This window comes from Acinonyx jubatus, chromosome B2, assembly GCF_027475565.1.
Source record: "Acinonyx jubatus isolate Ajub_Pintada_27869175 chromosome B2, VMU_Ajub_asm_v1.0, whole genome shotgun sequence".
NCBI lineage: Eukaryota > Metazoa > Chordata > Mammalia > Carnivora > Felidae > Acinonyx > Acinonyx jubatus.
In genome coordinates, this window is record NC_069385.1 from 28,174,112 (window position 1) to 28,188,605 (window position 14,494).

General features: G+C 43.0%; 1 protein-coding gene across 5 annotated transcripts in view; it reads left to right on the top strand.

The window, feature by feature from the left end:
* The first annotated feature begins 633 nt into the window (after positions 1–633).
* The window catches only part of IL20RA (interleukin 20 receptor subunit alpha), a 35,784-nt gene continuing 21,923 nt past the window's right edge, over positions 634–14,494 (top strand). The window contains exon 1 of one of the 5 annotated variants that reach the window (XM_053222200.1): positions 634–878. In XM_053222200.1, the coding sequence (XP_053078175.1) occupies positions 755–878 (124 nt within the window). In that variant the 5' untranslated portion in view covers positions 634–754. The other 4 variants (XM_053222199.1, XM_053222198.1, XM_027056787.2 and 1 more) reach the window with 4 other exon arrangements.

The following is a 14,494-nucleotide window of genomic DNA, read 5'->3' on the forward strand; positions in this document are numbered from 1 at the left end:
CGCACTGTCAGCAGAGTCCGCAGGGTGTTCCATGTCACCAACCCTGAGCTCAGGACCTGAGTGAAAATCCAGATTGTGAGGCTTAACGGACTGGGCCATCCCCGGTGCCCCTGCACACGTTTCTTAATTTCAACCCCCCACCATCCCGTTATGAAGAGCCTGGAACCTAGAACCCGGCCTGTGTGGACATCTGCAGGCCACTGCTGACAAGCCTGGAGACTTCATTCAAGCAGATACGTCGTCCTTCCCTTTCCTCTTCTGTACAATGGGACAGTACCTAGTTGCGGGTGGTGGGGACTGCGTGAAATCAAATACAATGCATGGCAGAGTGCCTGGCGGGATGTTGAGAGATGAACGTCCATCTCATTCTTCCGGTACTGAACTCCCACAGTTCACATTCAGAGGAATGTCACAGTCAGGCCCGAACACCAGAACCCCTCTTCCCTGCGCCGCCCTCACTCTCCTCCCCGGAGTGAGATCCTCCCTGCACCAGTGCCCTCGCTGGTTGGGGCCCTGGATGCTCGGTCAGGCTCTCGGTGCTGCGTGCCTGGGGACTGGAGACGGCGCTGGCGGCTGGGCTGGGGCGGGACGCGGGTGGGGCGCGGCCGCGGCACCGCCTCCCTGGGCGCCGGGCCACCGTGAGCGCCGCGCGCAGCCCGAGCGGTGGGTGCCGGGCGCCGACGGAGGCCGCGGCTCGAGGGGGCCGCGGGAGGCTGCGGGACGCCCGCGGGGATGTGACCCAGCCCCGCCGCCCATGTGGGCCCGCCGACCCCCGGCGAGGGCGGCGGCCAGAGGGGTCCAGGCGCCCGGGCGCGCGGCCCTGCGGCTGCTGCTGCCGCCGCTGCTGCTGTTCGCGGCCGCGCCGTCGGGATGCGCAGGTAGGTCGGTGGCGGCGGGGCCAGCCCCTTGCGGGACGCGGATGTTCCCGGGCCGGTTCCGCAGACGGCGCAGCGCCGACCGGCTCGTCCGCCGGCCGGGTGTCGCGCTGGCTCGGCCTGGGGGTCTGCGCCGCGAGCCCCCGGAGAAACTCGCCGCAGCCCGCCGCGCGCCTGCTTCTGAGTCAAGTTTGCAGGACCGAGCGTTTCACACTTTCCATTGCGCGGGTGGCAGGGAGGCGGAGGAAGTGTGACAGTGGTGGCTCTGAGTGGAACCCACAGCTCGGAGCCTGCATTGGGCGCCAGTGACCCCGCGCAGCGCCCTCGCCCGCACCGACCTGCCGCCCTTTAACAGGGGCCAACCCCGGGGCCGGCGGTGACCACGGCGCTTTATACCGGACTCCCGGGAAGGGTCTGCTCGGAAAGAACAGGGTCTAGAAAGCGACAGTGTTTCTAAAATAAGATCACTTCTCCTGAGCACGTCATTTTTCCCCCCCTTTGTGGTTAGGACCGTGTACAGGTAAGTGCTCTTTGATGTTTCGGAAATCACAAAACTATGGTTGACATAAGGTAACCGAAATGTGTTTTGCTGTGTTTTTAAGTTTAAATTCTACCAAGTGGGATCCAGTAAGCCAGGATGATTCATTAACCTGATTTCTTTCTTTCTTCTGCTTTTCTGATATATAAGAAAAAGATGTTTTTTTAAAGCAAGATATCTGGGTTTTTGGTTTTTTTTTTAATTAAAATCAGCAAAGCTTCCCAGAATACTGTACTTTGTAGAGACGTGGTTCAGGCTTTTAACTTTTACTGTTAACCCAGAGCTGAACAACAGTGAATGCAGAAAGTTGTCCGTGAAAGTGCAGTGTTCTTAGTAGTCAAAGAAAAAGTTATGTGCAATAATACAGTTATTACGGAAGCAACCCAAGTGTCCATGGTAGATGAATGGATAAAGGTGTGATGCACACATACATACACCACACATGGGAATATTACTCAGACATTAAAAAGAATAGGATCTAGGGACTCCTGGGTGGCTCAGCAGGTTAAGCGTTGGACTTCAGCTCAGGTCCTAATCTTGTGGGTCACGAGTTCAAGTCACTCATTGGGCTCTGTGCTGACAGCTCAGAGCCTGGAGCCTGCTTCAGATTCTGTGTCTTCCTCTCTCTCTCTGCCCCTCACCCACTTGTGCTCGCTCGCTCTCTCTCTTTCTCTCTCTCTCACACACACACACACACACTCAAAAAAAAGAAGAATTTTATTTATTTTATTTATCAAAAATAAATAAAAACATAGAAAATTTTAAAAAATAGGATCTTGCCCTTTGCAACAACATGAGTGGACCTAGAGAGTATTACACTAAGTGAAATAAGTCAGGCAGAGAAAGACAAATACCATAGGATTTAACTATGTGTGGAATCTAAAAAATAAAACAAATGAGGAAACAAACGAAAAGCAGAAACAGACTCATAAATTGTGAGACCAAACTGATGGTTGCCAGAGGGAGGGGGGCTGGGAAATGGGCAAAATGGGTGAAGGGGAGGGGGAGATACAGTCTTCCAGTTATGGAATGAATACATCACAGGGATAAAAGGTACCACCCAGGGAATAGAGTCAGTGGTATTATAATAACACTGTAGAGTGACAGCAGCTATACATGTAAGCATAGCATAACTATAGACTTGTGAGATCACTGTGTCTACACCTGCAACTAATGTAACATTGTGTGTCAACTGCCCTTCAGTAAACATGCAAGAAGTTCAATACAATTCCAAAACGTAATATTTTTCAACAATAGATTTTATACCCCCAAGCGTTTCTCGTCTAAATCCTAAATTTATCAAAAATTATAGTTATTTTTTAAAATTATGGTTATTTTATTTTGTGTTTATAAACTTATTTATAATATATTATCATATGATTTTGTATTGTATTATTTTCTAGTTATTTCCTACATAGGCTCAACGGGATGAGACTGCTCCTGACTTACGCCAATATTGAGGCTTAAACTAACAGATAGGAATTTGTTTGTTTCTGTAATCAAAGACGGACATAAAGTGTGCTCCATAATCGGGTTGGGGACTTACAACAGAAAGCAGTAATATTCTCGGCTTGACAAAGCCCAGATGAAACTCTTCTCTGATCCATGAGACCCAGGTGCTATTTTCTTCTGGGTCCTCAGGTACCCTAAGGACCACTGGAAAAAGCAGGTTAGAAGCTACTTAGATACCATACCTACCTCTTAATAGCGAGTGACCTCTATCCTGATGGATCAACCACAATATGCACCAAACAATGTGAGCTTTCTAAGGGTTGGATGACATTGCCACTCTTGGGCAGGTGAATACTTTAAGTTTTTGAACTTTTTGGCACAAAAATTCATTCACCCAACTCAGGCTTTGGGTCAGACTGTATAATACCAAACACTCAGAGTGAGAGAAAAAGACATCAACACTCTGGGAAAATAGTTATATTTCATTTCAGGTAAGCTTTTAATGGAATTCAGAACATCTGTGATGCAAGCGTGACACACGCTCAGTTTCACTCTCTAAACTTTCCAGGGACAGAAGTTTCACCAGGAAGTTTATTCCTGTACGTTTCAAACTCTGCCCTGGCAGCCCATTCCCATACTTATTCTTCAGTGAACATAAAGAACTGTAGTCAGCATTATATAAAAAGCATTCAAAGCCAGTAAGAGAGAGCAGGAGAAAATAACTTTCCAAGGTCCCGTATCCCCTCTCCTCAAGCCCTTCGGGGGCATCCATTGCTGTAGAATGATTTGGGGTTTTTTGTTGTTTTTTTTTTAATTTTTTAATGTTTGTTTATTTTTGAGATAGTGGGTGAGCAGGGGAGAGGCCGAGAGAGAGACACACAGAATCCAAAGCAAGCTCCAGGCTCCAAGCTGTCAACACAGAGCCTGACACGGGACTCAAACCCATGAACCCGGAGATCATGACCTGAGCCACAATTGGACGCTTAACCAACTGAGCCACCCAAGTGCCCCGATTGCTGTAGAATAATTCTGACCTCCCCCACAATGTTTTTTGTGGACCACTCCTCCCAGATTCTCAGCCTTACCTCACACCGCTTACTTCCTGCTCTGCTGGCCTTTTTCTAGTTTCTAGAACAAAGCCAAACCACTTTTCATCTCAGAGAAATGAGATACTTGTAGTTCCCTCTGCTAGAGTGCTCCTACCCACTCTAGCCCCAGCTAACTGCTTGCTCACACTTGGCATCTCACCTCCAATATACCTTCATCAAGGAGATCTCCCCAAAATCCCCGAAGAAAGAAAAAAATACGGAGTTTATTACGTCTGTGAACAAATGAGCCTAACTTTAGTTTTGGAGCTTTTGGATTACAGTCTAAATATTACTACTACACGTATCTATGCTTATTAGACTAATATACTATAATTAGCACGGTGAAGGTATTTATTGAAGTGTCTCTTCTCTGATATCAACACAGCAGCATTTGGGTATTCTGTTTCACTGAGAAGTTATTTGTACACACACAAACGATTCCGGTGAACTAACAAAATTCCCTTCATTATTTTTTTTTAGCTTTTCCTTTTGAAATCATTTGAGGCTTACAAAAAAAGTTCCAGAAACAGAAGGGTTTCCATAAATCCCTTACCCAGTTTCTCCCGAGTTTAGCATCTTACATAACCATTGTACGATGTTCGGAACCCAGACATTAACTTTGGTATAATACATTCACTGAACCGTAGACCATGCTCACGTTTCAACAATGTTTCCATTAAGGCTCTTTTTCTGTTCCAGGATCCCGCTTTACATTCAGCTGTCATTGTCCCCTTTGTGTCCTCCAATCTGTAACAGTTCCTCATGCCCGTGACACTTTGGAGTGCCATCTTTTCCTTAACATGTCCCTCCATTTGGGTTCATCTGATGTCTCTTCATGTTTAGAGTGAGGTTATTCCTCTTGAGCAAATTGTGTTGTCTTTCTCAGTGCGTCATAGCAAAGGATTTATGATATCAGTGTCTTCTTGGTGGTGGTGTTGACCTTGATCACTTGGTTAAGATGATGTCTGCAGGGATTCTCACTGCAGTTACTGTTGCATTGGAGCAGACATGAGGCAATTTCTTGTATCTTTGCATGGCTTCCACATTTATCAGCTGAGGCTCATCCCCAGCCTGTCTGGAGAAAATCATGTGCCTCAGATCCAAGCATGTAGCTGTAGACATCATCAGCCTCAGTCTTCAAAATGTGTGCACCCACTGCCTATAACTATGTATTGATCTTCCTGTAGAATAAATTCAAGAAAGGCAGTATTCACACTCCAGAGAATAAGTAAAGAGATTTGTTACCTCTGGCAGGTGGTGTGGTATAGGAACAAGGTGGGAGGGATGAGGGGGGAGTGACCGTTCTGAGTGTAACTTTTCGTATAGCTCTGGCTGTCAGAGCCATGGGTAGGACATACATTTTCCATTGAAACATAAACTCTGGACAAAGGAATAGGTAGATGGAATTATTAGTATTATAAAGTAAATACGTTAGCATGAGCATTTCAACATAAAACATTATGCTATTTTTATAACATTTTATTTTATTTATTTTTAATTTTTTAAGGTGTCTTTATTTTGAGAGAGAGAGCACGCACAAGCAGATGAGGGGCAGAGAGAAGGAGAGACAGAATCCCAAGCAGGCTCCACACCATCAGCACAGAGCCCAGTGTTGAAACTCACAAACTATGAGATTGTGACCTGAGCTGAGATCAAGAGTCCGATGCTTAGCCAACTACGCCACCCAGATGCCCCTATTTTAATATTTTAAATAAATAAAACTGCATATCTGTGTGTTGCCTTTGCTAGTGCTTGGCATAGTACTTTTCACAAAATACTACTCAGTAAATTTGCATTTTTTGCTTAAAAGCACCTTTCATTACATACATGTTATTTTTAAAATGATTTTCTATTTGCATCTTTTTCTTCTTTGCACAGCTTTACCAGGTATTACTGGCATTTCGCTTCCATGATTATTTAAAACAAAGAAAAAGACATCTTAGAATCTGAATAATCAGATTTTAACGAGTGAAATCATTTTATCCATCTTATTAACATTACACTCATGCTATGATTGTGATATTCTGACAGCATTCTTACTTGTTCTCGGTCCACATTTATGATTATCTGACACAAATGCTGATACCAGAAAAATGAATTAAATCACTAGAACCAATTCCAGGATGTGTCAATTACTTATAAAATTGGAGGACAAGAAAACTTTAGGAGAAAATTGCTGGCTGGAGACATTAAAATTAAATCCTTCCTCTGCTTTAGCTTCAGAATTCCTTTGGGTATAGAAACCTGGGGGTGACAGGACGTTCAAGTCCCATCCAGCTGCTTCTCCAGTGAATCTCCTTGGTGGCTTTACTTCCAGGTCATTGCCTGTCTGCTATTTGAGTACCTGTCATTACGGGCAACTCACTGTATGGCACCCAAGGCGGGATGTGCTGTCATCGCAGACTTCCTACCGTGGAAATGTTCTTCCATATAATGAGCTAAGTTCTTAATCTCTTTGACCTTCACCCATTCCTGGTGCTCGCTGTATGCTGCAAAGGCCATGCGGGACGAGCTGTGCAGGTAACTGAATGTAGCCATCTGTGTCTTCTTTCCTCTCCGCTAACCACCTTCCCCATTATGTCATGCCAGCCTCTCTCTCCTGGTCTTTCTAGTATGTGTGTGTTCCAGTTTGTCTGCAAGCTCCCAGGCTGCCTCCGCGTACATCGTGATGACATGGCTGGTCTACTACATCCGAAGCCCTACACCTGGCGTGTTTGTTCTTAAATAACTCAGCTTCAGGTTCTTGGTGAACACAGGGTTCCTGATGCCTATAAGGTGCCCTCGTTTTCTCTGTTCTCCTCTCCTAGGAGACACAGACTCTGACCCCTCATGTAAACTCAGACTTTCACATTAAGACAATCTCACTTTGCGAAAGCGGTTTCCTTTCTGTTGGCTTCTCAGAGTATAGAGGATGGAAATATGGCGTAATGTTTCATCTAGAGCTTGTGAGGTCTGTGATGGGGGTCTTTGGATACCTTTTCCTGGAAAGAAAATTTTTGCTGATTATCTATTCGACTCTGGTTCTGTTTTTTGCCTGTGATGGTCACCGCGTTACACATTGAGCCACAAAACGGCTTCCACACAGACACACGCTCCTTTCCCAAATGCCAGCTTTACGTCCAGTCACCGAGAAATAGCATAATTTTTCGTGTACAGATTTGTCAGTAAGTTGTCCTTATACTTCCACATTGTCAACATGTATACTATGCATTCAGCCTCCTCAGAGTTCCAGCCCATACAGTTACATTTGTATTTTGGTGATATGAGGGTTTTTTTGGTGACTGCGTCGTCCTAGTTAACACATTTGTTTCCATCATTCCCCCATTTAAATGATCTCCTATGTCAGTCCCCTCATCTTTACTTTCTAGAGGTTCGGCAGCCCTTAAGGAATTTATCATTCTCCTCAATAGGCATCGTGTTCATTTTTGAGGAACAATAGAAGCGAGCAAATGACACCTCCTGGATTAGTTTTCTAAGGCCGCCATAACAAAATACTACCAATTGGTGGCCTAAAATGATGTAAATTTATTATCTCCTGTTTCTGGAAGTTAGAAGTCTGAAATCAAGATATGGGCAGTTCTCCTTCTGAGAGCCATGAGGGAACATCTGTTCCAGACCCTTCGCCTAGCCTCTGGTGGTTGCTGGCCATCTTTGGCCTTCCTTGGCTTGTTGAACATCCTTCCAATTCTCTGCCTTCACATGGCGCTCTCCCTGTCTCTTCACATAATATTCTCTCTTTGTGTCCAAACTTCCCCTTTTTATAAGGATGCCAGCCATATTGGATTAGGGCCCATCCTAATGACCTCTTTCTAATGATCATCTCTACAAGGACCCTATACCTAATTATGGTTACTTTATGAGGTACTGGGGGTTAGGATTTCAACATACTTTTTTGGGGAGGCACAGTTGAATTCATACCCTCACAGGCTCACAGGGCAGTGAGCACAGGCTCATAGGGCAGGATCCGTGGGCTTGGCTTCTAAAGTGGAGAAAAGCGACCTTTTCATCCCCATGCAGTGGCTCTCCTCTTCAACATGGCCACTGCCGAAGGACAACTTTCCTGGGAGTGTCATGCCTGGAAGCCTCCCCTGAGAATGTTGAAGGCAGAGACGAGGTCTTCTCTTGTATGTTCCATAACATGAACATAAGAGAGAGCCACTATCTTGTATACACAAATGTTGAATTTTTATTTTGTAAACCTAAAACGAAGATAATGTTATAGGTCAATTATACCTCAATAAAAAAAAAAGGGAAAGCCATCAATAGGTATGTAATAAAGACAGTGAAGTTTAAATTTCTTCGGCAGAGGGACTCACTCTCCTGAGATCTCTACCTCCGGCTTCTCTGAGGGGCACTTCAACTACAAAATCCTCACCCTTGATCCAACAAGGACCATTTTCATATTTCAGGTTAACTATCCATCTAATTCTAAGCCAGACCTCCTCCTCCAATTTTGATTAAAATATATGTGTTTCAAAAGGCCCACTAAATTATCTACTAAATACTCTACTTTGTTATTAAAAATTAGCTCCTAATTTCTAAGTGCAAAATAGAATATTGCATTCAGCTCAGGAGCAAATAACTTAGGGGGATAAGGTAGTTGAGGTGATCAGATTTAATGAAGAAGAATTACCTTAACAGCCCATGCATCCATTTGGAGTTTCCAGGAATTAATATATAACTTGACACACTGTGATTTTTAAATAATTTTCTTTTGAACACTTGTTATTCATGCAATGTCATTCATTCATATATATCAGGAAGAAGTCTAGGCACTGAGGTGAACAAGAAAACAAGGTCTCTTTCTTCACAGAGCTTTTGGTCTCAGACAGGTAATTACATTAAGGTATAAATGCCAGGGGCATCTGGGTGGCTTAGTCTGTTAAGCATCCAACTCTCGGTTTTGGCGCAGGTCACGATCTTGAGGTTTGTGAGTTTGAGCCCTGCATCAGGCTCTGTGCTGACAGTGCAGAGCCTGCTGGGGATTCTCTCTCTCCCTCTCTCTCTGTCCCTCCTGTTCCCTCTCTCTCTCAAAATAAATAAATAAGCCTAAAGAAAATAAAGTATAAATGCCAGAATTGAGAAAACCAAGCTCTTTACAAGCACAGGGGTGCCTGGGTGGCTCAATGGGTTAAGCGTCTGACTCTTGATTTCGGCCTAGGCAGTGATCTCACGGTTTGTGAGTTCAAGCCCCTCTTCAGGCTCTGTGCCAACAGCATGGAGCCTGATTGGGATTTATTCTCTCTCTCTCTCTCTCTCTCTCTCTCTCTCTCTCTCTCTCTCCCTCTCTCTCTCTCTTTCTCTCAAAAAAAAAAAAAAAACACTTTAAAAAAAAAAAGCACAGAACAAGTTAACCAATTGAGTCTAGAAGTCAGGCAGGGCTTTCTATAAAAAGGGTCCTTTAAACTGAGACTTACAAGAGTTGCTGGTGTGTATATATATATGTGTATATATATATATATATATATATATATATATACACATATATATATATAATTTTATATATATATCAATTCACATTTGCCCTACTTGAGAAAAGATACATTAGAAAAGCATTGAGATTTCAAAGTAAATGTCTTACTATGAACAAATACTTCAAACACTTTTAGGGGCCCCTGGGTGGCTGTGAGTTGGGCATCTGACTTTGGCTCAGGTCATGATCTCACAGTTCATGAGTTCAAGCCCCACATCAGACTCTGTGCTGATGGCCCAGAGCCTGGAGACTGCTTCAGATTCTGTATCTCCCGCTCTCTCTGCCTTCCCCACTCATGCTGTGTCTCTGTCTCTCTCAAAAATAAATAAACATTTAAAAAAATTTTTTAAATGCTTTTAGGAAAAACAAAATTCAATAAATAGTTCTAGGTAGGCTGGCATCCATATTATATAAAATAATATCATTCAATATAAATTAAGGTCTTTTTCATTTAAGATTTTAGCAGGAAAATACAGGCATATCTAATTTTATTGCACTTTGTAGATAGTCCAGTTTTTACAAATTGAAGATTTGTGTCAACCCTGTGTCGAGCAGGTAAGTCTATCAGTGCATTTTCCCAGCCACATTTGTTCATTTTGTGTCTCTGTATCACATTTTGATAATTCTTGCAATATTTCAAGCTTTTCAGTTATTGTTATATTTCTTATAGTTCTCAGTGATCTGTGATCAGTGGTTGTGACTTGCTGAAAGCTTAGAGGATGGTTAGCATTTTTTAGCAATAAAATATTTTTAATTAAGTTGTGTACATTTCTATTTCTATTGAACACTTAATAGACAACAGTATAGTGTTAACATAACTTTTATATTCACTGGGAAACCAGAAAAGCTAAATCCTGCTCTAAGCATAGTCAGTCTATAAATTACCAGATAGTTAATATTCTTTTTCACACCTACAGTTCTTTCTTATATACTTTTCAGTTCTTTTTTCTTTTTTTTTTTTTTATAAAACTACACATCAACAAACAAAAAGTGGGCAGGAGTAGGAAGCCTCATAGCTGTAGGACGGCCTGACTTCAAGGTCATTGGCAGCCTCAAGTCACTGTGGTCTGTGGGGCTCTTTGCAATACTGAATCAAACCACAAACAATTATCAAAAGGCACAATTGTTACAGCTGTGGTTTTGCAAGCTGGGGCTTCTGTCCTCGGTGCTATTTCCCACTTCCTTAATCAACACAGTCCTTTGAAGGCCCTGTTAGCTTTAGTGAGCAAAGGCAGTGTCTTAATTGATCCACTCAGTTGTTCATGGACAAGTTCCAAGGCTGTGAGTGCAACAGTGCCTTTGATTCTTTCTTGTGCGTGACCTCTTCATGGTTGCTCTGCTTTTCTCATCACCAGTGTTCTTTTTTTTTTTACATCTTGTGGCAGTTAAGGACCTAAAAGAGCTGATCTTCAGTGTGGCCTAAGCAGCACGTGCAACGTCTGTTCATTTTATTGCATATAGTTACACAACTTCAAGGCGTAATTCAACCCTACTCTAGTCATTCTCCAAAATATCAAAGCATCTACCTGTCACTAGAGAGGAGAGCTAGCCTATTGAAAAAAATTTACCTGACTGTTTTTGATGGCTACTGTCTGCTTCTATCCTTGTCTTGTTCAGCAGGAAAATCTGAGATCACAATGGGGACCACACTAATCAGCCTCATTTCCCTCAAAATTCCAGTCTACAGTGAACAGAAGCAAATACTAATAACTACTTCCAAATTTCCACCAATTATTTTTGAAACTCTCTTACTTTTTCCATGTTTTTTCCCCCATTTTTAGCTTGGTGATTTTCCCTCTGAAAATTTCAAGTGATGAAGGTATTGACGAAAGAATGGCTTCCGTGAGAATATAAAGAAATACTAGTTGTGAAAATGATTTGAACAATAAAGTCGATGATATTTAATGAATACCTGCTGATTCAACTTGGAATTCCCAGTAGCTATTCTTTCTAATACCTTAGTGGTCCCAAATGGTTTGCCTTTGACTCTTTTCTTACTTTCATTTCCTTTCTGAGGCAAGTTATCAATAGTATAGACTCCAACCCACATTTGAATCTACCTTACTTTTCCAGATACTCTGATGTTCATTATTACAAATCAAGCTACTTTAGAGAGATCACAAAATGTGGAGAAAATCAAGTTCCTGTCCTTAAAAGGCTAATTTCTAAAAACGAAGACATTTATATGAGAGGTGATATAACTTAGTGCAACTGGTTTTCTAACAGCAGGGCTGACATATTCAAGTTAATGGTGTCTTCAAGATAGGCATTAGAAGGCGATGCACAAAATATCTCACAACAATGTATTTCTTAAGCTTCTTTTTTCAGAGTTCCGGGTAGAGCCTGCATGCATTGGTCAGAATAACCCATTAAGTGGCAAACCTTCATCTTGGAGATGGGATTTAATTTTCAAACGCGTTCCAAGCCATTTCCAACAAACTTGGGTAATCAAGATGAGAAGTCAGGTTATGGTTTTGCAAAAACAAGGTGTGATTATAAAAAAAATGAGATGGAAATATTCGTATGTTTGTAAGTTACCTTGAAAACAATTATAGCTGAAAGGAAGTGTGCCCTAAATGCCAAGAGCTGAGCAGTACCCTAGCAATGATTATAAACCCTCCCACAGGAACTACATGGAAGATGCACACTGTCTTTGATGGGTCAACTCCAATCTCCTTATTTTAAGAAGTCATCTCGACCTTAAAGGCCTCCTTGCTATCAAGAACCGACAGCAGTAGTCAAAAACATGTTTAAGCACATAAATTTATTTATTGAGGTGTGGCTATAAAGAAATCACACCGCTTTTTCTGTATGACTTATGCATCACTCATCCACATAAATGTTCACATACCTGGCAGGGAAAGTATATATTGATGGATCATGTCCCAGATTCAGATCCTATCTGCTCCTTGAGAGCAGGGCCTTCTGTGTGTTTCTCTCCTCTACTGCCCTGGCCCCTGTCAGCACTCTTTCTAGCACACGGTAGGTACCTAGTAAACATGTTGAATGAATGATATGACTATGTACAGTTTCACCAGGAAAAGCTTCAATGAAGAAGAAATACTTGGGTTTTCCTCGTTGAATTTCTTATATCTCTCCTTAGAAGCAATCATCTATGACATGCAAAATCTATAATGATCATACAATCCCTTCTTCCTGCAACTGTGTTCTCAGGATCATTTCTGAAAGGCAGTAGGCAAGTGGCCTACTATAGGAGCCCAGTCATGGTCAGAACACTTGAACTCAACCAAGGATCCCTCCAAATGTCTGAATAACCATGGCCAAATCATTCAGCCTCTCTGGGGCTCTGTCTATTCAGCTGTAAAGTGAGAATAGTAACTATCGAGGACAACACTGAGCTAATAATGATTGAGCTCTTTCTTTGTGCCGGGCACTGTTCCAAGAGGTCTATGGAAAGAATCTTATTTTTTTTTTTTAGCGTTTATTTATTTTTGAGAAAGAGAGACAGAATGTGAGCAGGGAGGGGCAGAGAGAGAGGGAGACACAGAATCTGAAGCAGGCTCCAGGCTCTGAGCTGTCAGCACAGACCCCGACCTGGGGTTTGAACTTACGAACTGTGAGATCATGCCCTGAGCTGAAGTCGGACACTTAACTGACTGAGCCAACCAGGCGCCCTGGAAAGAATCTTATTTAATCATCCCATCAAGCCTATGAAGCAGATAGTATTATTTTGTTTTAGAAAGAGGAAATTGAGGTGCAGACATAAATAACTAACTTGGGGATGCACGACTGGTAAGTGGTAGAGAAGGGAGTGGACCCCAGTGTAGCTCTAGAACTCTTGCCCTTAGAACTTCTCTCTGACCAACTCACATAATCAATTACTAGAAGCCAGAGAGAGAGGGCCAGCGACCACCCTATATAATGTACACTATTATTAGAGAGAAAAGTGAGGGAGCACACACATCTGGCAGACAGTGGGCAAAGATACAGTAGAGAAATAACAGTGGAGATGGCGGTTAAGGGAAAATCATCAAGTTTACAGGAACTAATGTTAACACCGAACCATGCTCTCGCCTTTATAGACAGCTGCATATCTTTTCTTAGGTACGTAGTTCCTGACTCACATTTTAAGGGCTGTTGTTAGATGACTGATTTTTAAGAACACTTGATATATAATTAAGGAGGAGAAGAGAGAGGAGTTAATAATTTTCAGGAGAGATGATTTACAACTTGAGACAAAAGAAAATCTGCTTTTCCTTTCAGCATGGTGACGTTAGAACAATATCTAAGGGATTGCATCAATGCATAAAAGCAGCAATGCTGTTTGGCTCTCACTTGGTGTGTTCAGGATGAGCTATTTATAGCTTTTGCTTCCCGAAATTAGTTAATCACCCTCTGGTGCTTTTTCTTACCTCTTTCACCCTCACTCCCCACGGAAAGGATTGATACAAACATGTTAAGGTATTTTCCTATTTCAAAAGATACAATAGGTAGCAGCCACTTGTCATGCATGGGCTACTGTTCCTTCATTCAAAAGGATCTGTTGAAGGGCTTCTGAGTGGCTCAGTCAGTTAAACATCCGACTTGGGCTCAGCATGATCTCACGGTCCGTGAGTTCGAGCCCCGCGTCAGGTTCTGTGCTGACAGCTCAGAGCCTGGAGCCTGCTTCGGATTCTTTGTCTCCCCCTCTCTCTGCCCCTCCCCTGCTCTCTCGCTCTCACTCTCTCTCCCTCAAAAATAAAGCTAAACATTAAGAAAAATCATCTGTGGAGTGTCTGCTGCTGGTGATGATTCCCTGGGTACAATGTAGGTTTACCAAGGCGGTTGGTTTCAAGGTACCACCAAGATTTGGCAGTTCAGGGTGTTCCATCCCCATTCAGTGCACATGTGTTTCTGGGTCCTGCCCCGTCTCCAGGATTTATGTGAGTCCCACCAGCCCCTGGTTAGTTCAGTTCAAAAGCATTCATTCACCAGGCACTGGGGCTACAAAGACTGTAAGTCATGGAGTCCAGTGTCCCAACAGCTCAGAGGGTGGTGATTACTTCGCTCTGCTCCAGCTTCAGAAGGAGAGAGGGGACTGGGAACTGGAGACTGTCTCTGGGCAAGG